We start from the raw sequence: 25720 nt of genomic DNA on the forward strand, positions 1-25720 counted from the left end.
CACCAGGGAGAAAGAGTGAACTGGAGACCACCGTACTTTCTGACTACATATCTAAAATAGAGGAAAACATCCTCCAGCTCCCTGCTGATAGTTTGTTTACAATGCCTCCAATACTCAGTTACTAGGTAAGAAGTGGATGTTAGGCAAACAAGTATGTTTAAAAGTATGGGTCAAAAATCCCTTACAAAGAACTACAGCATCAGAGAAAGGTATGTATTACCGGAAAATTAGTCTCACTCTTCCAGAGCTTTAAAGTTAAGACTGAATACATTGGACTTCTATACTAGAGGAACAGGGCAGGCTGGAAAGAAAGCAGCTAATTAAAACAATAAAGGCTGTGTGAGAAGGGGAAAGTGCCTTCACATCACCCCCAGGAAGAGGGGTTTCTTTCTATTTCTAGCTGTGTTGACCAAAGATAAGAATTCCTCCTCTGCAGGCTTGTAGCAAAGAGGGATCTGCATGCCAACCTTCTAAAATTTCCACTTCTGCCTTTTCCAGTCTCTGGATGAAATCAGCTCAGCACAGCTGAGATCCATTTGCTCACCAAACAGCGAGAAATAATTCATTGCACCAAAGGAAATTGCTCTACTAATTGTCTTGATACCATTGGCTGTTAGCACCTTCTGAGTGCTCTTAAATGTTAGAAACAGTGAAATTTCTAATAGGAAGGCATAAAACACTGTCTGAATCACTGAGTGTACTTCATGTTCCATCTGAAATGTTTGTCTCTAGTTCTGCCTTTGCTTGGGCCAACTGCTGTTTTCAGATGCACCTGTAGCTTTGCTCTTGAACTTTCAAGCTGGCAGAAATGAAGACGTACGGGTTAGGACTGAACTCTGCCTTTATTTCCGTAAATGCCATCAGAATGCCATGGAAACAGAGAATGAGTGGAGGCCTGACAAGCTATCAGCTCTGTGTATGACTGGAGAAACTTACCATATCTCCCTGTTGCATTGGAATGACTGAGGGTTGAGGGAAGTTATTACACTTCACCTCATCAACAAAAACAACAACCAAACACAATCTCAGACCTAGAAAACCCTCAGACTTTGCGGATGTAAACCCAATCTTCACACACAGTACCACAGCCTGAACTAGAAATTAGCTACTTTGCCTGACTTCTAAGGAAGTTTGGATTCAGGACCAAAGCTGTCTCTCAGACATATTGCTTAAAAATAAAAAAAAAAAGGGGGGGGGGGAGTCTATGCAGGAATTGCAAAATCATGTTAATACCTCTTAGACCCAAGATCCAAAAGGTGCTTAGTTATTTCTGCCTCTGGTATGAGGAAGACTATTCCTGAAATATGATCTTCAGTTCTTTTCTCCTCACTTTAAGAAGGATGTCTGAAGTGGGAAACAGTTCAGAGAGATGATACAAACGGAATTCGAAATCTGCAAGCTTTACAGGAAGATTGACAGCCTTAAGAACCTCTGTTCCTATCCTGTTTCGCCAAGAAAAGGTTAAGAAGCGACTTTATCTAAAAGCACCTATATCAGGAGTAGTCTTTTGACAATATTTAGCAGGAAAGGAGATAATGAGATCTAATAGTTGGAAACTGAAGCTTGACTAATTCAAACTATAAATAGGGCACTTAAAAAAAAAAAGCAAATAAGGAGGATAATTAAGCATTGAAAGAACACCTAGAGACCTTACATCCTCCCCATCACTGAAGTCTTTAGATGAAGAGCAGAAATCCTTCTGCATAACACACTGTAGCTCCAACAGTTACTGAACCTAAACACAGGAGTGTTCTGCAACTCATGCTACACCAGAGATCGTTTCAGGAATTCCTGATGGTCCCTTCCAGCCTAGCTATGAATCTATATACTTTAAACAGTGGTTCTAACAGTGTTTGGGTCAGTCGGTTGGTGACAGTGTTTGGGTCAATATTGACAACATACTAAGCTACAAAATACTATAGTGCCAGGGCCTACAACAGTAAGGCTATGTAAACATGCTCCACATTGTGTATGACCTGAGACACTAACTTTGTGGAAGAGTATTCCACAGATATCTAACGATTAATCATCTGTGGTGTTACACTACAACAAGTCAGACTGGTGTGGAAATACTAATGGGAAAGAAGCCTCCTCGTAAGTTTAAAAATGTGCCAAACAAAAGAAAAGAAAAACCAAAACAAAAATCCAGGTGAAAAGTTGGATCTCACCTAAAAATACCGGATAAAAAGTCTGCGCTGAGAGGAAGCCTAATAAGCTTCACACCACCTAGCACGCTGGCTCGTTGATGGGAAGGAAGCGGGGAGTAAGCACAGCACCACACCTCTCTCCGTGCCCAGCGTCTCTGCCTTCCTGCCCTGCGCATCGGTCAGACCCGCTGGGGAAGGCAAGAAGTCACTGGCAAGCCAGGGTGATCCTAACTGTGGAGAGGACAGACAGCGGCTCCCACAGCAGAAGTAAATAGTACCAACTAACGCAACGAGGAAAAAAAGATCTTGGGGATTAAAAGCCACCGTGGGGAAAAGAACTGCTTCTGTGTCGGTTTCTTTGGGTCTAACTTTTGGGCAAAGCACAGATATAACCCTATAAGCGTGGCAGCAAGTTCTCCCCGGGCTGGAGAAACAGGCCAGCAGCCACATGCACGGGCAACCAGGGTCTGGGAGCTCAGGAGTACTCAGGCAGCGACCTGACCCGGTCAGAGATGCTGCAGTGCCAGCTCCCATTCCCACCAGCAAGCACAGAAAACTGCTGCAGCACAGGCTGAAGAGAGTAAGAGGCAGCAGAAGGCAAAAACAGGACCGTGCGTAATGCAGTATGGGCAAGGAGTGACCTTGGGGCAAAGCAACTCGGTGGCCAGCAAGGGAGCGAGCACGGGACCACAGAAGCACCGGGAGTGCAGTCTGCATCCAGAAAAGGAGCGTGCCTGGAGGACAGCTGATGACAGGAATGAAAACATCTTGTGATAAACATGGACTTCCCTCCGCCTCGAAATCCCAAACCCATTTGTCAGATGGCAACGCACAAAGTTACATTTGCTCCTGGCCCTGTTGCTCCTTGTTGCTCAAGTACCCCAGGAATGTAACACCTGACAAAAGTTTACTTAAAACCTCTCAATTTACATCAGAACTGCTTTCCCTCCAAAAAGGAAAATTCCACTCTTCCTTGTCCCCATCCTATCTCACAATTCACCTCTTGCTGGCCAACAGCTCTCAGCCTTTTCCTATTCCTCAAACATTAAATCATCTCAGCAAGGAAGCGCCTGGCTCTTGCCTTGCCCCCAGGTCCAGTTTTCGTTCCAATGTCAGTGATATGCCCTTCCTCCTCTGCAGCACCCTTTTGTGCACAGCTAAGCTCATTCTTCCTCCTTTGCCACTGCCTCTGTCAGCACACACGCTCTGTAGTAGACAGCCAGGGCACCAGAAGGGTTTAATACAGAGACCCGTAACAACCTGAAAAATACCCGTGGCACAAATGCACTCCACTTGCCACGGTTAGTGAAACTCTGACCTTGTGTCGCAGCACATCACTGAGCAATTCCCATACAGGGGAAACATAGCACTTCCTGTCAAAATAAAACCTCCATATTTGTGCCTGTCACGAGAAATAAGCCAAATTCTTGACTGGGGGTGCAGGGGATGGGGGGCGGTAGGGATAATGTACTGTATTTCAGAGCCATTTCCTTTGGTTAAAAAGAGTATTTAGAAAAATCAAACCAGCCAGAGCTTTAAAATAATAACGAAAAAAAAAGTCTAAAGCCAGGGGGCTTTCCCGCTCCCTTTCCACAGAAACAGAAACACCTCGTCACCCCGCACCCTCCTCAAACCGAGAGCGTAAGAAGCCTCGGCGCGGACACTCACGCAGGTGTGCCGGCAGTCTGATCGTGTCTTCCTCCATCCTGATTGCTTGAGGCACTGGGACATGTAGTGGCGACGAGGAAGCGTAATTTGGTACTGGGCTCACTGGAGGTGTGTACGAAATTCTTTCCTGCTGTTAAAAAGAAAGCGGGGTAGGGGGGGGTGGAAGGAGAAATAAAGAGAGGAAAACGTGAGCTTCGGAACAGAGGTGTGAAACCAAGGGGCCGGCGCGGGGGAAGGGGGTGGAAGGACGGACGGAAGCGTGTGCTCGCGGCGGGGTGAGCAGCGCAGCGATGCGCCCGGCCAAGCGGGCGGCCACGGAGCTCGCGGCCCCGCCGCTTTCAGGGCGACGGGTTTAGCTGCCCAAAGGCCCGCGAGGTTTCCAGGGGTCTTCTCAGAAATTTGCCGAGGGAGGAAAGGGAAGTGACACACAAGTGGGGAGACTCTGAGGGTTTTATGCTGGCGAAAATCTGACAGCCACTCCGTGATACGCGCATGAGCACCACTACAGAAAGTGCCAAAACCACTTAATCTTACACTAACAAGTCAGTCATGAGCTGAGCACATTTATAAACTATTTAACACTTTACTCCTTCATAGCATTTTAACGACATTAATTAGTTTTGTCTTTGCCACAAAAATCATACTCGCATCACTTAAAACTACTCTATTTACCATCGAGTAATGTAGTACTTTTTTTTCCTCGCCTAAACTAGTTACTAACACTTTTCTTTGAAGTAGTTTAACTTGCAACCAAATAAGTAAGCCAGCACACAGAAAGCAGCTACGCAAGGATAGTCAAATAGAGTTAAATGACAATTTGTGAATGTTGCATTAGTTTCATAATTGCCACTGTTAGGTTTTTATTTCTGAAAACGTCTGCCAAGAAATTTAAGACTGAAATTTCATCTGATCTGACGGGAAAATTCTTCCATATTCTAAGCCTGTACTCCAATCGCAGCACAAATTATAAAAAACATTATTATAAAAAACAAAATTATAAACAAACATAGCCACAATTTTACAGGAGCATAAAAAAATCATTATCGTATGCTTCCTGGAAGGCAACACGTGTTATTCCCCAAAACCGTGCTGCTGACATTTAATGACAGCAGTGCAAACAGCGTGGATTTACACACATACAGAAGCAAAATGAGCCACCTTCATTCACTTCTGAGCATTTGCAGGAGAGCACATGTACAGCTCCACACCCTGACCCCTGTCTCTGGCAAATGGAAAAGACAAACTTGGTGCTAGAGCAAGAGAAGGTAATTACTTCCATTACAAACCACAGCACTATCATGGATGTGCGGCGGGGAGCTAGACTGAGGCCGATCGAGGCACATGCAGAACGTAACGTTCGCACCCTCGGCACCATCAAAGGGAAGAAGAGGTTTGTACAGCGTGAGTAAATAACTAAATGTACCAAAGCAGAAAACTCTTCAGGTAGACTAGGTGACACGTCCAAAAAAGAAATGGGACGTGGAGCACCTAGAAAGTCTCGCATCACTCAGCCACCACTTCAAAGCAAGCCCAGCTCATTCTGGCAAGAGGTGCTGCTATCATGTTGCTGCTCAGGAGCTCATGCAGAACCAGAAGTCTCGCCTCAACGTCCAGAGTCGCACCACTATATTACAGCCACCACTGCTGACAGTCATGGCAGAGAAGACTGACGGCATGTGGAGAATAAATTATCCATGTCGACACTAACTATTGTGGGTTTAGATGGAACGGGAAGACAGGCCTGGTTCACTCCACCACCACTTTGTTGTCATTTCAGCAAGTACAGCCTCCGTGGCTTTCAGCTCAGTACTTTTTAACCAGAAATTGTTCAATCTGTCTTCCAGCCATACAAAACCCTTTAACACCTTACCATGTCCACTCAGTTTCTTTCTACTCAGCACCGTCCATGAAACAGCAATCCACTAGCTCATACAAATTCAGCTTTTCTTAGTTAACAAACAGGGATGTTCACTGAGACATGCTGAAAGACGCACCTGTGGAGCCACAAAACATCACTGTGCTTTCAACCCAGGCAACTCCTTCGCCGACCCGAAGCGGCTGACCCTACACTCCACGCTCCCGCGGGGTGCAGCCCGATGCCGTTCCGCAACCTCGCTGCCCACTCGCACCCTCTCACCACTGGTGCACGCACCAGTGACGGGCAACGAGACCAGCCACTTCCCAGCATTTCCTGCTGTGACCCACAGCTCAGACAACAAAACAAGCAGCTGCAGCGTGGTTCGATTTATTGAATGAGGTGTTTATAAAAAGAGGAACATTTCTGAAACACAGCCACACAGATGCCTGCCTCTGCAAACAGGCACTAGAGGATAGGTGGGAGACCTGAAGTCCTTTTCCTCCCTCCCAAAGAACGCAGGATACAGTCCAACCTCAGGCCACGTTTCGTGCTCACAGAAATACTGAATCACTGCAGCAAAGACAAGGGCTAAATGGCTTCAAAGGGCCTTCTCACTGGCCAACAGCAGGAGGAAAATGCGAGCAGAAGATGAAATGAAATCCAGACCCCTGTGCACTTCCCTCAACACCCAGGAGGTGCTGTATCAAACTAAGGCATTAAGCTTCTAGTAGCTGCTGCCTTTCTCTCCGCACTGATCAACCTCCTTAAGGCATACGGTAACCTGATTTATAACAAGACAGCTTCATTGAGATTTACTGTTATAAATACATACATTTGATTCATTGTTTCCTAGTATTCATAAGAACAGGGCAGTAAAACCAAAAAGAAGTCGTGGAAATGCATAGTTACTTTTTTCCACACACCCTGGCTGTCCACGGTAATGCGTGAATTGGTAATATTTGCAGAACACATTTCACAAGGCACAACTGGGAGCTAGCTATCTGACTCTTATTAGTGCCTTTGAAACGCCCTCTCTTACTCATCCCGCATGTTTTTCCAGCACCTTTAACCCAAATATCAAAGCAATTTACAGACATTAGGCAAGTCTTTTTCTTTTTATTAGACACACAGACAACCTGAGTTACAGAAAGAGCAAAGCTCAAATGAGCTAAGTAATTTCAGAGTTAAGATGTCTTGAAAAAGGACAGCACATGCCTCTCAAGGGCGATACATTTAACAAGTGCATCCTGAAAGAGCAACCCCTGTAACCGTCCTGGCCACATTTCCAAAAGATGCGGAATGGTAATGTCACAAGGAGGTCAAGGCACTGGGTCTGTGAAAAAGCGAGCTCCATCCCTGTTGGCAGCATTAGTCAGTAACGCGGCTGGAAGCAGAACTGCAAACACCAGTCCAGTTCTGCAACCGACCGTAGCTCTGTGCTTCAGCCACGCGCAGCCCCTGGCCTACACAAACACTCAAGGTCACATTTGCTCCTCCGCACTTTCTGAGGCTTTTTAGAGTCGCACTTCCAGGAGGTACCTCTTGTGCTCCCACCGCTGAGAACAGATTTGCTTTGATCTTCACCTGCCTATGGCAGCTCGATGGGATCCATCAAACAAAAACATGGCTGGTATCTTGTGCTTCTAAGGTTATGCAAGCAGACCACTCCGCTACCAGGAATTTTTCTGAAAGTTTCCTAACCAGTCAGTTGAATATTTCCCTTTCCATTAAGGCCAAGAATAGATGGTTCAATGGTAGAGTTGTTCAAGCAACAGCCTGGGAGGAAGGACAGGTAGTGCTCGTAGCAGAACCAGCATGAACCTCGTGTGTACTTGAGCAAACAGCCTTGCTGCAGCTTAGTCTACCGGTAAAGGAGACTAAATCAATACACATTTGGTGTGGTCCTTTGAGATTACTGGTGATGAGTGCTAGGAAGGAGCTTGGCATTACCACATTTCCAGATTCGACGCCTGCCAGGGGACTCTATAATAAACATTTAAATCCACAAGTGACCAAATGCTCAGCCCCAGACAACTGCCATCTACAAGCAGCTTCAAAACAGCAGCTCCCTAGTATTTTGCCAGTAGCCACAACGACATGGATAGAACAGCTGGCATATTGCTTGCTGTCATCATTTTTTAAAAGCTTCCTCAGCTCACAGTGAGTCAGGAAAGTTTCACCTTGACTACAATAACTGAAGAGATGCATTAAGTCAACCTTCAGAGAGACCCTCCTTGGGGTTTACTCCAGCAGTGGCTGGTGCACTAGCAGTGCCACCGAGACAACCAGCCAGATCTGCTGAGACTGGGGCATGCTTTCACCTGTCCGATGTAGCAGGGACAGACTGAAACACAGTTAAGAATCAAGACAAGCTGTGGTTTTGCTCTCTTTGCACTGGAAAAGTACAAAACACTAAACATCCAGGTGCCAAGAAAACCTTAGATCAAGTCATCCTGTCTAAAAAAGGAAGGTAACTCAAAAGCTATATTGATCATTACTGTCTAGTAGGAGTGTACGTAACAGCTGACTAGACTCCCAAAGCCATCAAAGCACACACTGATTTCTGTTTGAAGAATTGGGATAGATCCTTTACAGACAAAATCTACCTGAACAGTTAGAAAACTGTCAGGAACACAAATAATTCATATTGCTAAAATAATAATTTTAAAATGTCAAAACTGCAAAATTAATTTGTAGTCACCTTTTACAGTTAAGGATGAGTGAGACTAAGTAAAAACAGCTTCACGCTTTTGCTAAAATTACACTTTTCTAAACTCCAAAGCAGCAGTCTTCATCATGAATGTTCTCCAGCTTGCAGTCTGATACTCTGCCTCTTTACCAACTCCACGCAGATGGAAGGCACGAAGAACATACATGTTTGTGCAGAAATGATAATAAAATATGTAAGAAAGCATGCTAAGCGAGCCCTCCTGTTGTCCCAACGACATGCCTAGTTCAGTAGTTGGATAGGATAGTATACAAAAATGACTTTTTTTAATTGATAAAGCAGAGAAACACATTACCTATGCAGCAGTTTTCAGGAAAACAGAATGGCCAACACAGTCTGCAAACACCCTGCGCTGGACATCAAAGGCAGTGGCCTCTTATCACTGCAAAAACCCTACTCCTACATTGCTTGTAACGACACTGCACAAGGCAAAGTTAACCACGGGTGAAAGCAGACACGCGCTTGCCCCTCAGGCTGCTGGTGTACGTGTGCCACTCCGCACCTGTCCTGATGCATCTGCAGTTCATCTTCGCTTCTCCAAACGGCCCAGACTCCCCCTGCCCCCCAGTGAAACGGGCACTACCACCAGGTGGAGATACAGTGATTTGTGCTGCGGGAACTACCGAGAAGCAAACAGTTAGAAGTGAAAACGGAGAAAGTTACCTGTCCTCAAGGGCCATCCTTGCTTACTCACAAGATAGTGGTAGTGGGATGCTGCTTTAAGGCAAGCTTCCAGATCCCTGGGTATCATCCCAAGTCCTGGCCTATAGGACACGCACCCAGAGAGGGCAGCACTGGCAGGTGTGCAGATGTTCTGGCGCTCTCTTGGATTTCTGAGGAAGCCCTAGGCTTAAAAAAACCCTGAGTAACAGCCCCTGCCTTGTTCAAATCCAGGTTTGAAACGTCTGGTTGTAGCTCTCAGGACTGCGAAAGCTGGTGTTCTGGACACAACACTGTATACTCCAAATCACAGAGGATGTTCTGCTCTGCCAGGACACGGGACCAGGGCTGCTATCTCTTTCAGCAAGCACACTGAGGCAGGGAAAAAGCGGAAAGACACCCAAGGGGTCAAAAATTGCGGGGAGCCTGGACGGGTCTGGTTTTGCTTCTGTAGATCCTTCCAGGAGCAGGTGCCTTGGGTATGGTAGAGGGGAAAAAATGGCCTTAGAGAAGAGGGTTGCTGGTGGGAATGAGGTGCTTGCAGGAAAGATTCAGAAGGCCCTGCACATCTGGGCACTCAGCAGGGCAATGCCAGCAAACCAGCCACAGGGTAGCACAGGGGACGACAGCAGGCGATTCAAGCAAGTAAATCATTAGGGAATCGAGGGGGAGGAAAAGGAAAGGGAAGGAAGACATTCATACAGTGTTCATCAGTGTTTTGTATGCAATGCTACAGCTGGGTACGACAGTCCAAGAGACCACTATGAGATGAGTTACAGGGTCTAACACAGGGAGGAGAGGGGGAAATCAGGGTCCCTAAGAGACTGTATGGCACCGGGTACACAATTAAAACATTTTGGGATTTTGGCAAATGTTATAGCTTGCATACTCCAGCTTCTGCCAGGGACAAAGGATCAGGCTCCAGAAAAAGCAAAGTAGAGCTCTGCAGTACCAGGGTGTGAATTCAACTCTCCACTTCCCTCCCTTCCCCCAGTTGCTGTCATCTTCTTAATTTCCATGGCAGACTACTCCTCATTTTTGATCCCATTAATATAGCAATTCACGTCAAATCTACAGCAGCATAATCAGCACACTATCAGTAATTAGAGAAATTAAAACAAACACAGCTCTCTGGAATGGACCTTATGCAAAGCAGCACTGGGAAAAGATTAACATCTCATTTCCTGTGCACAGAGAGCAGAGATTGTCTCGGTGACCTCAGTGATTTTGTGAAGTTCAGTTATTCCCTGCCTCTTCCCTTCAGCCTGCCTCTGACGAACCTCCCGGCACAGGGGCAGGAGATGGCTACCCTCTCACATTTCAAGCCTTACTCAAGCAAATAAAGATTAAAAAAAAACACCACAGAGGTGGAACAGTTCATCACAAAAGGAAAGAGGAAAGGAGACAGTGAGAAGGTTCATGCTTCTTCCAAAATGATTACAGCCACTGTTCTAATTAAATTAAAAACATACAGGCAGCAATATTGATGCACTCAAGTGCCGTGAAAAGGCAGCGTGCGGAGGTCAGTGTTGTTGTTGAAAATGCCACGACAAGGTTGCGTTATTGTCTAAGCACTGTAAAATATCTCAAATTAGCAAATATAAATGAAGCAAAAAACAAGCTGAACCACATACTCAAAAAATGTTTCTTTGCCAAGGTCACTATAATATGGGGGAACAGAGAGTAGAAACAGGCTGTGGGAAGATAACATCAGGTCAAACTACAACATAATACTAACGCAAAGAGCTTTATAAGATTCAAGCAAGGATTAGTAATTTTTATTAATAATAAAGAATGTTCTCCACAGATATCCCAGCTAGGCAGCACAAAATATATATGGGAGGAAGATTCTGGTTCAGAATTTGGAAGAGGAACCGTTGCACTCCAAAATTGGAAGCCTCATCAGTTTGAAGCGGGAGACCCTTTTACCCACCCTTCTGCAGTGAGGTTCTAAGAAGAGGCAGTGAAGCTGGGACTTGGACCACCTGAGCTCTAGTTCAAGGCAGAAGTCAATTACAGATTCAACTGCCTGACGTGAAGAAATTGTCTGCTCCCGGCTCCTTTCCACATGCGATTCCAAAATCTGCGTTATGGGGTTGTCACTGCAAGATTCCTCTGAAGAACTTGCTACTGACCTCTGCTTAAGCAGGGCATGGAGAAAGGTGGGCCACTGCTGTGATTCACAGGGCAACCCCTTTTGCGCTTACGTCATGGTTTTGTTAGCGTGCTCGTCTAGCACAAAGCACCACAGAAGGCTAAGAGGGAGAGTTTATTGCACAGCTAGAAAAAAAACAACACGTGAGGCTTTGAAGTACTGTGGCCAGTGAGTAAGCAGCAGGGAAGAAGGGGGAGCAGAGAAAGACTTTCCAGGCTTAGATATCTGTGCGTCAGAGATATTTCACTGCATCTTTTTCGCGTTCCCTTTTCTAAAACAGGGAGTGCTGGGGAGCCTCATCTCTGTCACATACGGCAGTTGTACAGCCCTGCCCGTACGCGTGGGAATTCACACCCTGAACACCCGTGATTGGAGTCATGCACTCATTTCAGAGCAAAATTTCTGGAGCCCATGAAAGTGAGATGGGAGAGCTAAGGGAAAACATGGTGTAGAGGGAGCTGCCCTCTCACGTGTTACGGGAAAGCAGAATCCTGGAGCTACTCTGCAGCGTCTCAAGACCGGCATGGCAGCACAAATGTTTTCACTTGGTTGTGTGATGGAGCTGTCACTGTACTGGCAAGCTGCAACGCTGCTATGTATTCAAACACATTTCCAGGACAAGCATCATTTCTGGTCTTTCTACAAGAGACGAGTGTTGCTTTCTGAAATTTTTACTGAAGCTACAAATCACTGTGAACAGGATCCTTCACAACAGAGGATATCAGATATTTCCATAGCGTTAACCACATGTCAGAACTGTCACATGGATGAGGTCAACTCATTCATCGCTGTGGATTATGTACGTGCCTATCAATTAAGTAGTGGAAAAACCATGGGAGAGTAATTCACATAAAAGTCATAGCTTCTTTTAATCCTCAGTCACTGATGGAAACAAAATTCCTAAGGAGCTAAAACACTCTGAAATACATATTTCAAAAACACAATTTAAAGATACAAGAAATGGCCCCTCTCGGCCATCACACAACTGGACTCTGCTCTCATCTATACTTGCAAAACACTCCTGCAATTTTTTAAAACAATGATTCTGGTCCTGATTTACATTAGTGGAACTAAAGTCTGCATATGGGCCTCAATCTTTATATTCTCCAGTGCAGTCACTTAAGTCTACTCTCTCTTCTTATCTACATGAAATCAGTTTGAACCCAAGGGAGAACAGTGTGTATATATGCCTGCCTGGAAACAGACTGCATCATGATCTGCCATGATTATCTTATATCTGTCACCATTTGAAAATATAGGCACACCTCAAAATCAGCTACTATAATGAACTGGAAAAAAAGTTGTTTATATTTGATCGTGTAGGTGCCTGCCCTGGTAAGCATGAGAACGTCTCTCCTCTACGAAGCAAAGTTATCCACCACTGGAGGCACTGAGAAGCCAACCCTGATCACAGGCTTGGGCTCTGGCATCAGAAGACCATTTCAGACTAGAGAACTGGTGTACCTGCTTCTTATCCTGTGAAATAACAATTTAACCCCGCAAGGTTGACATCTTTACAACCTTCCTCACTAGCAAAACAAAACACTGTTGGCAGACACAGCACCACCGCATTTTCACAACAGCATTTAATCACACTTCAGACTTCTGGCAGACTTTCCGTGAAAAAGGACATGCCAAATACACAGATAAACCTGAGGGTGCCACGACGAGGTCTAACCCTACACCTTACACTTGTTGCTCCTAAAGGTTGAAGTGGTGCAAAAGTAACCCAGCATACACAGCATGGCAGGGAGTGTGCTATATCCCCTTGACCAACAACACCTCTAAGTAGGTAAAGGCAACTTCCAGAGAGGATTTAGGCCAGCCCGGGAAGCAGATAGCTATAGTAAGGGTTGTTTGTGGAAAAAATGGGCAGATCCACTTGGGTGCTTGGGAAAACTGAGCAGAATCCATGAAGAGAGAAAGACAGCCAAATAAAATACCCATTCTCAAAGACTGTCTTAATAAGCTAGTCCAGAAACAAGCGGCAATAGATGACTGCCACCATGAAATATCATATTTGACTCCCAGTATATTACACAAGAGGGAGTTCCTAAAAAGGACCATACTTACACTGACCTTGTCTACTGTACAGAAACTGGATATGGAAGAAACATCAAATTACAGTCTTCCTCTCCACCTACTCCAGCCACTTAGTTTAACACGAACAACATGAGATGAGTACGACTAAAAAAGGAAACTCAAGCTGACAAAGGAGAGTATATAAAAAACAGCTGGTAGGATTTCACTTGGAATACTGCATCCTGCACATTTGCAGGCTTTTCATTCTGCATCATATATGTACACACACACCCCTATATATGCAAGACAGACAAGTTTTACAAGAGTCAGGAGGTCTAGCTTACACGGAAGGAATAAAGAAACTACAGAGACGGAGGGAGATACGATAGATACAGCCCAACAGCCAAAAGGAAATAAAAACAGAGGAAAGGGAATATAATCTGGAAGACATATTGCAGAAGGATGAGCTAATAAGAAGCTGTGATTAAAACACTAAGATGCAATGGGAGACCACTGAAGGAAGCTGAGTTACATCAAAAGAAATAAAATCTGCAGGCAGGTCAAGCTGTACAAGAATCGGTGTTTGTGGTTGTTTTTTTTACAACTTATTTAACAAGCTATTTAGCAGCTTTTGGAAGGTCCCTCCAGTCGGCAGTCTAAGAGTATGAGAATGCAAACCAGAAGAAAGTGAACTCTTTGCTGATCAATGCATCAGACACAAAATACTACTCAGAAAAAGTAAACAAACCACCTGGGGGATAGCATGGGGCACAGAAAAATCTTTTATTTCCTCTAAAACCTGGTCCTTCTGGCACAGAACCATTGGGATTGGCAAAACTCTTAAGGAGAGTTTTTAAATATGTTTGTACAGAAACAGCTAGCCATTGTACAGCATACCTGATTTGAAAGAAGATGACCTTTCACACGTGTTTGAAAAGAAGCTGAAGCTCCCGAGCAAGCCATCCTTTTAAGAACAGGGAGGTGTCAGCAGGACAGCAGAGCCTGAATTCAACAATATGGTCTGTATTCCAGGGACAATGACAGGGTCAAGCGATGGCTCTTTATTAAATGCTTTCTCCGCCATTAATGCTGCACACTCTAATGATTTGGCCATTACCATTACCAAAACCTGCAATGTCCCTGCCTGGAGCTAATAAGTAATGAACTAAGCAGGTGAATATTCTGTTGTGTAAGGAGAGCTATTAGCAACCCTTTCCCAACTGCTCTGAAAACAGGAGATGCCTTCCAGGTATGACCTGTCCATGTGACAGGCTACATCCCACACAGCCCTTATTCCTTCACTCTGGAAATTCCAGCAGCACTCCCAGCGCTAAGGAGGGGAACAAGTGGATCACCCCCTGCATTGTGCTGCTGTACGGGGCTGGGCAGCAGATGCCACACCGCAAAGCACACGAACAAACAAGCTCCACAGAAGAGGTTTGAAGAGAAATGGTGAGGAGGACAAGAGCCTGCTCCCAGACCTGCTACTGACTCTGCAAAACAAGTTGCGGCATTACCACAGCCCTCACTGCCTCGGTTGTGCCGACAGGGCAATGGGATAACGCTGAGCCCACAGGTCTGTCAAGCCCTGGGATGGCTAAGCACAAAAATCTCAGTTTAGCTGCTGTCCTTCTGCCACAGCTTTTCCTGTTCGTTAAGTTCCCCAATTGTTTTAATTGTCCCTTTCAACCTTTGCATCGCGTTTTGTTCTTCCTCAAATTATTATTTTGTTTTAGCTCACAATCCCGAAGCATGGGTTATGATGTTGCTCCTGGCAGAAGAGAAGTGCTGAAATTACACTCTGGTTATCTTTGGCTTGTTTTCACAGCTAAGCATTGCTGGTTCACAACTGAATGGTCACTGTACTGAGAGCCACTCCACCCTTACCACAAGACTGCTTATGAGCTACAAATATTGCCTCACTGCATAAGTGACAAGCTTGGAAACTGAGCCAGCTGAAATGGAGTAAACTGCAGCCACCTCTAAGAAAAAAAAGAGAAAAGTACGAGTCCTGGGCCCGTTTTGACTCATTCTGAAGGCTCGTCCTCATTATTACACTATTTAAATATGTCCTATAATACCTCTACCACTTTCCTGCAATGAAGAGAAGGATTATTACACTCACCTTTACAAGCGGAGGGACCGAAACATATGTAGATTAGGTCATCAGCCTATCAGGAGCACAGGGGCTGAGCAAAAACCTACTTCAACACCTCAGAAAATAATATCCTCTCCTAAGAACTCTATCAGGATCTGAACCCAACTGTTAAGACTTGACATTTATACTGTGATAGCACTTAGAGGCAAATCGAACTACGGGGCCGTTGTCTAAGGCACCACAGAAACACGGAGCGGAGGACAGCCCTGAAGAGCTCAAACCATCAGGACAGAGAAACACCAGAGGAAGAACCTTTCTGAATCCTGTTTTACAGTTAGGAAACAGAGGTGCAGAAGAAGCAGGAACTTGCCTAAATCCCATTTTGACCCTCCAGCCACATGGCCACGAGCACCTCTCCTATGAGGACAGGCTGAGAGAGTTGGGGCTGTTCAGCCTGGAGAAGAGAAGGCTGCAGGGAGACCTGATTGCAGCCTTTCAGTACTTAAAGGAAGCCTATAGGAAAGATGGGGACAATCTTTTTAGTAGAGACAGCAGTGACAGGACGAGGGGTAATGGTTTTAAACTAAAACAGGGTAGGTTTAGGCTGGATATAAGGAAGAAATTCTTTACAATGAGGGGGTGAAACACTGGAACGGGTTGCCCAGAGAGGTAGTGGAGGCCCCATCCCTGGAAACATTCCAGACCAGGCTGGACGGGGCTCTGAGCAACCTGATCTAGAGTTAGTGGTGTCCCTGCTTGCTGTGGAGGGGTTGGACTAGATGACCTCTAGGGGTCCCTTCCAACCCAAAACTTTCTGTGATTCTGTGTTTCTAGGGTTATGTTGCTGCTCTGAAAACAGAAGGATGAACGACAAGAGAGAAGCAAAATGACATGGATGTCGCACAAAAGCTCTGAGAAAGCACCATTTCACTTTGCATTTTAGCATTGATTTTAAATACCGTCCCCATGAGCACTTCTGATTTCTAATGCTCCTCCTTGTCAAAACATCGACTGCAATCTTCCGACTCACAAGTGCGTGGCAGAGATGCCGTGCACCAGCAGAGCGCCGTGAACCCGTTCCAGAAAGACGTTCCCTCCTCTGCCACAAGAACCAGGACAGAGGCACTCCAACCCTTCCCACGGTTACGCAACGGCACAGATCCAGTTAGGAAGGCAGGTCTCCCTGCCCGACCCAACTCACAGCTAAACAGCCTTCAAACACAGCGCAGCTTTCCGCTGGCACAGGCAAAGCAAAACAGGGGGGCATCCATCACCCCTGTCTCATCAAGCAGGATGTGTTTAACACTCGAGCTGAGCTGTGAGACTGTCAGAGGAGATGGGGGAAGAAAAAAAAAACAAACAAAAAAAACACCCTGCTTGCAAGAAGCATGACAAAACACTTCTTCTGTTCCTGCAGCCAAGAAGGTGACTGGGACAACTGCCCAAGAATAGGAACATTGCTAAAATTTGAGGACACGCATGTTCCTTCCAGCAAGCATCCCCCAGCCCCTTCCACCACATGCCCTTCCCCACAGCCCTCCTCACACATAGCGACAGCTGAGGTTTTCGTTAGGGGAAAATTAACCGGACTTTTTTTTTTTTTTTTTTTTTTTTAAATAGCTGGCAACAAAGACATGAGACTTTTCCTGGCATTTCTCCTGTTTATACAGGACCTGCCAAACCGGTTGTGTGATTTTTATGCTGCTTTCTTTTCCACAAAGTCCTTCGAAAGGCAGAATAACAGAAAGCAAATAAGGAAAAAGTTTGGTTATATAGGTCCAAAGATCAACCCTTGGTAATGCAGCTAAAAAAGCAAAAGTTAACCAGAATCTTTCTAAATTTATTTTGAATACCCAAAGACCATGGTTGTTTATGTTTATTAAGATTGCATTGAAGTAGAGCAGGCGCTTTGAATAGTGAGAGGCAGTCCCATTTCAAATTGTTTAACATCTAAATAGGTAAGTTATACGGTGGATAAAATGAGAAACTGAGGCACAGAGCAGTCAAACAAACTGCTTAAGGTCAGACAGAGCCAGGGACAGAAAGCACGTCTTCTGTGCATCCACCTGGCTCCCTGGATATTAGGTCATGCCATTTTCCCTAGGGACACGCACCTAATTCCCAACCAAAGCTGGGCTACTGCATGTGGATATGGACACCTTACTTCCAACACCAAACAGTTCCTAATCCTAGAAAACTATGCTGCTTTATCCTCCTACAACGCACTAGACAAAAAAATAATTCATCAATTGCAACTGCCTAGCGATAAGTCCGCTGCCAGGGACCTGAAGATCAGAAGCAGTAACAAATTCTACAGTAAACATTTCCCTCAATAAATGCAATCTTGCTAAAAATCAAAACACTGCACCAAAAATAGCCCTTTCAGTTACTACATAGGGGTTTTTTTTAATGTTGAGGTTTGTTGGGTTTTTTTTCCAGAATAACTTATCTTGAACGCAACAGCACACTACGCTGCTACACTTTCCAAGTGGAACATTTGGTCTTCAATTCAGAAGAAATTTCTGTTTCAATACTAATTTTGCTATCCACATTCAAAATCCTGAAGCAAAATGAAAAATAGCGTGCAAGTATACCTTTCCATTCGGAGTGCTCTTGGGCTGCTTTAATGTCAGAATTTCCCCACAGAGCGAAGATGCTATGGGCTTGAGGAAAAAAAAAAGGGGGGTGGGGGGTGGAAATCAAGTGAGTGTACCAAACCAGCCATCCTACCCACACAGCCCTGGGTGCCCACTGTTTACTCAGGTGTCCCTGTCTTCTCCAATGGCACAGAAAGCACAGCCGTCCCCTCCAACACCCGCGTATCGCTCCACTCTCTCACCCTTGAGGCCACCTAGCACACACAGAGCCCGCCACTCAGATGGCCCCGGTTTAACTGACACGGTAAATATTCATTTTCACTGAACTGTATAATAAAGGATGAGATCAAACCTTGAGCAAATAAATGGGCAAAGTTCGAGCTTACAACTGCTCCTCGTGGGCCACTTTGAACTGACACACCTGCTTCTTTGGCATCTGGTTTTGCTCCCGAAGGCTTGGGCTTCGCAGGGCTGCCTCAGCAGGGCTGGGCAACGTGCTTATGCAGGATCTGCCTGTCAGCCAGAAGGATCTCAAAGTGATTTACAAACATTTTATGAGGGATTTACAAGCTCATTGCACAAGTAAATGGGCACTACTGCTTACACACTTGCAAGCAAAAAGAAGAAAACATTACAGAATCACAGAATCACAGAATATTTCGGGTTGGAAGGGACCTCTGTGGGTCATCTAGTCCAACCCCCCTGCCGAAGCAGGGTCACCTACAGCAAGCTGCACAGGACCTTGTCCAGGCGGGTCTGGAATATCTCCAGAGAAGGAGACTCCACAGCCTCCCTGGGCAGCCTGGGCCAGGGCTCCGTCACCCTCAGAGGGAAGAAGTTCTTCCTCATGTTCAGACGGAACTTCCTCTGCTTCAGTTTGTGCCCATTGCCCCTTGTCCTGTCACTGGGCACCACTGAAAAGAGCTTGGCCCCATCCTCCTGACACCCACCCTTCAGATATTTGTAAGCATTTATTAGGTCCCCTCTCAGCCTTCTCTTCTTCAGGCTGAACAAGCCCAGTTCCCTCAACTTCTCCTCGTAGGGGAGATGTTCCAGTCCCCTCATCATCCTCGTAGCCCTCCGCTGGACTCTCTCCAGTAGCTCTTCATCTTTCTTGAACTGGGGAGCCCAGAACTGGACACAGTACTGCAGATGAGGCCTCACTAGGGCAGTGTAGAGGGGGAGGAGAACCTCCCTCGTCCTGCTGGCCACACTCTTCTTGATGCACCCCAGGATCCCACTGGCTTTCTTGGCAGCCAGGGCACGCTGCTGGCTCATGGTTAACCTGTCGTCCACCAGGACGCCCAGGTCCCTCTCCACAGAGCTGCTCTCCAGCAGTTTCCAGCTGCACCAGCAAGGCAGCTGTTTGGGAGCCCTTAAAATCAGCTGAAATGAGAACAGCCAGCCCTCCCGACCCTGCAAGCCCCACAGAAACACCATTCCCTACAGCTGTAAGCTGTCTGAGCTGCTCCAGCTCCCTCCATGGCCACCACAGAGGGGTTCAACAGTAATATCCACATACATAACCACGTAGCGGTGCAAGAAAGGATCCCTCCTAACAGCCTGGATGATTAAAACTTGCGTGGATCAGACTTCACGGGTATAATGCAGCCATCCTACACAGAGTCCTCCTCTACAGCGTGCATCCTACTGATGGCAAATGTGGTTTTTCACACCAGGAGAACGCAATCCGAATCAGACAGAATGGCACACGCTATACGTGCAGCGGGTTGATATCCCCCCAACCAGCTGCATTCATCACACAACCAGCAAACACTCCACTTGCCTCCTGCCTGTTAATCCAGTGCTAAATTTACTTCACTTTGTGAGCTGCCACAGAAAGCCACTAATGTATTTTCCCCAAAAGTTTCTCCTCTTCCTATCCTCACCCAGACTGGAAGCCTATCAACAAAAATACAATGATCCAAGGCCCCAGACTGGAAATGCTGAAGCTACTAACACATTTAAAAGCAGAGTAGCATGGTTTGTACAGAAACCTAAAACTTTTTGTTGGATTAGTTGCCGTAGGTGGAATAGTGGACAGGCTCCCAGGCAAAGCTCTGCTATCTTTCAACACATGCATGCATGTACATACACTTATTTACATATGCATATCGCCACTGCAACTTTAACCTTAATGTCAAAATTCACAGTAATAATCAGGAAATGTGCTGGAACTCATCTCAACCTGCAAGTCTATAAAAATAAATGCAAGATCTTAATCTTTGATGTTGAATGAACTAATCTTAAAAAAAATCTGTGAGTAAGCATGTGCATTCCTACTGACACAGGGAGCTACAGGTTTTGCTGAACACTGGAAATTGCAAAAGTAGGAAACGGAGATACTGGTATCCTTAGTGAGCAGAACTATGTGCTCCTATGACTTGCAATAGCTGGCTGGTGACATAGTCTGTGATATACTCCATCATGACAACATCCCTTGCCATAGCTAAGCCCATAATTACATAACAGTTGAAAAAAAAATGCATCAACCCTGCTGGGAGATGCATATAGCACCCTTGGCACAACAGAAATTATTACTAGATGTACACAGAGCTCCTAGTTTGAGGAGAAAATGAGGAAGCCTGTCACTGAGAGACAGGTGAGAATTTAGGGGCACAAATTCTCTAGCACATGGTAGAAAACAAAAATGGGAAACACTGACAGCCCCAAATATAGCAAGAAACACAGAAAAGAATCAGATCTCACTGATGGGGAGGGAGAGGAAACACAAGACACTCGTGAGAGCAAGTGGGAGAAAACTCCCCAAGCTCCCTGGTCTGTAGAAGCAGCAAAGACTCTTACCTTCAAGGTTTAACTATGAAAGCTGTGAAAGTCATAAAACAGAATAAACATCTTTTTTATGAAAGGTGGTGGGGGTTTTTCCCCTCACTATGGAAACACAAAGTTCTAAGGGCATTAGATGCACAGACTTCAGACGCCATAACTGCAAATCCAAATACCTCAGCAAGTCCTCGAGAACAGAGACCAAAGTATGTGTGTGTGTTCACTATTCAGAACGGTTAATGCAAAGAAGAAAGCAGTCTTTTTTTCTAACAGTAAAACATTTTATTCCACCCTCACACCCTGGCAAAATTAGTCATTCTCATTAAACCAAAATCGGAAGATTTCTTTTGGTCAGTGTGGATCCTTTAACACCAGGTGACTTGAGACAAAGCTTCCCCGATTCTTTACAGAGAGACAAGTCAATGCTAATCTTGCGATAAAACTCATTGCTGTGCTAGGGGTCGTCCTAGCATGGTTTTTTGTCCTGCATTAATTCAGACTAACTTCTCTCAGTACACTCAAGAACAGACACTCTACATATTCTCCACCAAACACACAGCATGCTCTTGGTCTTAAAATCGACGCATCAGCCTAGGAAAAATCACCCATAGCAGGAGTCCTGAAGTAAATCTTGGCTAGTAAATTTTACAACTGTGTTAGTTAATGGGAGTCAATTGTTACCTCTTCATTTCAATTGATACTGGATGACAAATTCCCATATAGTCAAAGCTCAGGGTTTAGTAAACAATTGCAGGGGTTTAATTGCTGTTCCTTACCACCGGGACTTTCCATCCCAAAGCAGACTAGGCAGAAGGGAATGCATGAGTGCTCTTTATCGGCTCCACAGCAAAGTCCAGGGGCTTACCTGAAGCCACCGGGGGCTCAAACCCAAGCAAAAGCAACGCTCAGGTTAAACAGAGGCATACGATTAGCTACACACAGTGGCTGTACCAGCAGCTGCAGAGTTAATGTAACTAGGATTGCTCAGACTCTGCTCTTTCCATAACTTGAGCTTTGGTGACAAGGAGTTTCAACTGCTTAAGCTCAAGGATAAAGCAACACTCTAGTGGAGGTAAGGATGTGTGTACAAACAGGAGAGAGAGTAGTGGGGAAACCGGAGTTACAAGGTATGCTGTCAGAGCAGTGAGGACAAATCTTTAGTGGTCAATCTCTCAAGATGCTTTTTTCCTACTAAAGGATGCTATTTAAGGCATGCAATCTACACCGCTATTCAAAAAAAAAACCAAACAACCACCAACAAAAAACACCACACCACACCCCCCAACTCCAAAAAATCTAGCACAAGTGAGACATACTACATGTAATTTTAAATTACATACACCCCCCTTCCCCATATGCACAGAGTCTTCCTAAACTCCTGGCAGTCAACTTGTACAGCAATGAGGGCAATCCCAGGTGCAAGTGCTTTGTTCCCTGACACAGATTTACAGGAACCATTTCTATCATTAAAGAACATTAGCATCCACATGACTATTTGCCTACCTATCTTTTTCTTTGTATATTTTTCTACCTACCAACTTCAGAGACTGTTGTTTCAGAGAACCAGGGGGGGGGCAGGGGAGCTATGTTCACTTACACACACTGACACCAAACCTAGGCCAAGCGTAGGTAAATCATCAGCACCCAGAGAGTTGTGCCTAATTTTTAAACATATACACAAGGCAGTAGTTGTCCATGCTATTATTTGCCACACCTGTGTAGACAGCAAAAGCCTAAACTTTGATGGCTGAGGAGCAGGGCCTGACCAAGCTTTGAGAGCAGAAGGGGTAAGGCCACATGGATCCTCTCTGTTCTTGCAGTGCACTTGAGGTTACGATTCTCTGCTGCATCTACACAAACTTTGGCCAAAATCCCATCTCTGTCTTCAGAAAACCTCAGGTCTCTATACAAAACCCATACCCGATTATTCCATGTGATATATGAGCATTTTAAGGATGATTGTGCAAACAGTAGATGTTGTAAGTTGTTTCACTGTTGTCATTCAGCTAGAATTTAGAAATATAAATCTTTATTCAAAGACCTCTGAAGCTGGGGGGGGGGGGGGGGGGGGGGGAATCTTACAGGAAAAAACCAGAAATTGTTTCTTCAGTTAAATTTTACTTACACTGACGCAACAGATCTTCACCATTGTAAAACCCCAAAGTCTACCTGAACTTTGGCCTCATTTTCTTGAAGTTTCATGAAGAAAACAGGCTTCCAGACAACTTGGACACGGTTTTGTCCCTTTAAAAGTACTTGAACCACAAATTTTGAGACTTCTTAATCTCTTTACCATAGGGATGGTTGTTCACACTTCTCTTCACAGCTTGATGTTGCTGAAGTGCGTCTAATGTCACCAACAGCAAGTTACGATTTCAGGTGGGGAATAAACAGCAGGAGCAGACAGATTCTCCAGACGCAAAAGACGCTGCTCTCATGATGGTGTCATTTGTAACCAAAAACCATGGGAGAAACCTCCTGCCTCTCTCAACTATGTCAAAGCAGATTTTTGTCAAGTAAAAATCTTGTCTGAAGTTTCTCATCAGTGGCTCTATGGAGGAAATATTACAACATATTTCCTTCTAAACCAGTGTCAGCTCCTTCCATCAAACCACAAATAGCTGATCATGAAGCCCTTCATAAATGCCCAGCACCAGGCATTTTCAGGAGGCAGCTAAACTGTGGCAGAAGAGAACGGCTCCAGCACTGAAGGAAAAGCCTGTTGTTACACGACAGGTCACAGCTACCTCCCTTCGGACAGTGCCTGGAGAGAGAACCAGCCTGTCTCTCGCTGCGGTCATTCCACTAACGCCCATGCTCGTTGCCTCATCCTATCTCAAGTCCTGCGCCGCATCCTTCCCAGCAAAACGTGAAATCAGCAGGAAACAGAGACGGTTTACGGACTACACGCTGCTGCCGAGCGCAAGCCTGCTCATTTGCAACAACAGTTAAATTTAGTACAAAAGAGAGGGCCTGAAAGCAGGGACGCTTTGCACCACCAGGCTCACAAGACCGTTTGCTTTAGCTCTTTTCCTCCCTTCCTTCCCCTGCCCTTTCAGAAAAGCACAGTCACTTCCTCGCTAGCTAGCAGGGGACAAAAATTGATCTGAGCAGATGTTGCAAGGCTCATGATAGAGGATGATGAACATTAACACACAGAGTACACGCATAATAGCTGGAGAGGCAGAGGAGCCTGGTTTTGAAGGGAAGACCTCTCGACCCTGGGCAGTAACTCTGCTCAATCAAGCTAGCAGACAGGTGGCAGCAGGTCAGCCCGAGCAATGCTGGCATCACAACATACATCATGGCAATGAACTACCTGCTGATTAAAGCTGTTAGGGGATAATTTCAATAACCTGAACCTGAAACCCAGCCTATAGGCAGATGGGAACGGCACCTCAGCCATACAGCTCCTAAACCAAGCTGTGTGCCAGTGGTAAGTTCGTATCACAGTTTAGGCTATAAGGGAGAGCACAGAATCATTAAGGTTGGAAAAGGCCTCTAAGATCATCAAGTCCAGCTGCCAACCCAACACCACCACGCTTACTAAACCAAGTTCTAAAGTGCCATGTTTACACGTTTTTTGAACCCCTCCAGGGATGGGCAGCCTGTTCCAATGCCTGACCACTCTTTCAGTAAAGAAATTTTTCCTAATACCCAAACTAAACCTCCCCTGACACAACTTGAGGCCATTTCCTCTCGTCCTATCACTGGTTGCTTGGGAGAAGAGACCAACATCCCCTCACTACAACCTTCTTTCAGGTAGTTGTAGAGAGCGATAAGGTCTCCCCTCAGCCTACTCTTCTCCAGTCTGAACAACCCCAGTTCCCTCCGTCGACTGTCATAAGACTTGTTCTCCAGACCCTTTACTAGCTTTGTTGCCCTTCTCTGGACACGGTCCAGCAACTCAGAGGGCCCCAAAACTGAACACAGTATTTGAGGTGGGGCCTCACCAGTGACGAGTACAGGGGCACGATCACTTGCCTACTCCTGCTGGCAACACTGTTCCTGATATGAGCCAGGATGCCGTTGGCCTTCTTAGGGGAGAAGAATCTCCTCACTCCCACCTACCCACATAACAAGGGCACTCTGCTGTATTAGAAATGCTGAGAGTCTGGTGAGGCCTGGGGTGAGATGAGGCCAGGCACATGGAATTGCCCCGCATGCCTGCCCAGTGCGAGGACAACCGGCAGCCGCGCTTGTTCCGCTGGCTTCAGCCTGCACGCTTCCCTTTCTGCTACGGCTGTGAGGCAGTGTGGGCTCTCAGCAAAACATCACTTTTACACTGATTAGGTTTTGACTGTCCTGGGTGGATTTCAGGTGCACATGCACGGCCAGTCCCAGCGCCTCACGCCAGCAGTATTGCCGCCGTCTCCGTGCAGCACCTTTCAGAGCAAACCCCCATCTTACACCCACCTTAATGGCACACACAGGCACAGCGTTTTTCCAAGCTCGCCTCTCTGACCGGTGGCAGAGCCGAGGAAAGCATCCCAGCTCCCTCTCACCATCACCGCTGCATGGCCGTGCCACGCGTAGGGACACCGAAGCATGGCGGGTGTGTTTGGGAAGAGGGAGTACGCACCCAGCCTGCGGCAGGGACGGTCATCGTTCCAAGGCACCACACAGCGAAGGGGCTGCTGCTTCTGAAGGAAATACAGAGAGATGGAGGCTCCACAGAGAGCAAGGTCTGGGCTGGCTTTTGCTTCGACAAGCCTGACCCTAGCAGGCAGGGTGCTGCCCAGCACAGCTCATCTAGGCAGCCTCTCTGAGCCGCTTCACGCTTTGGCCGCAATGTGGCTCGAGACACGTCTGGGATGGCTCTGCAGCACCAGGGTGTGCGAATCGAGTCCCTCCCCCCCATGCACCCTCTCCAGAACAAGCTCTTTTCCACCAATAAATAAAGTAACTCCCACTGCCAAAAATTCCTACCATCTGCTTTCCATATTTCCCTATAATGGAAAAATAGATTCTCTGCTATTTTTAAAACAGAATTAGTTTGC

General features: G+C 45.9%; 1 protein-coding gene across 2 annotated transcripts in view; it reads right to left on the minus strand.

Moving 5' to 3' along the window:
* Window positions 1–25720, minus strand: part of ETV6 (ETS variant transcription factor 6) — a 142119-nt gene that overhangs the window by 89726 nt on the left and 26673 nt on the right. The window contains exon 2 of one of the 2 annotated variants that reach the window (XM_075442204.1): window positions 3816–3942. In XM_075442204.1, the coding sequence (XP_075298319.1) occupies window positions 3816–3942 (127 nt within the window). Of the gene's footprint in view, window positions 1–3815; window positions 3946–25720 lie in introns of both variants that reach the window. The other variant, XM_075442195.1, reaches the window with a different exon arrangement.

Source organism: Opisthocomus hoazin, chromosome 1 (assembly GCF_030867145.1).
Source record: "Opisthocomus hoazin isolate bOpiHoa1 chromosome 1, bOpiHoa1.hap1, whole genome shotgun sequence".
NCBI lineage: Eukaryota > Metazoa > Chordata > Aves > Opisthocomiformes > Opisthocomidae > Opisthocomus > Opisthocomus hoazin.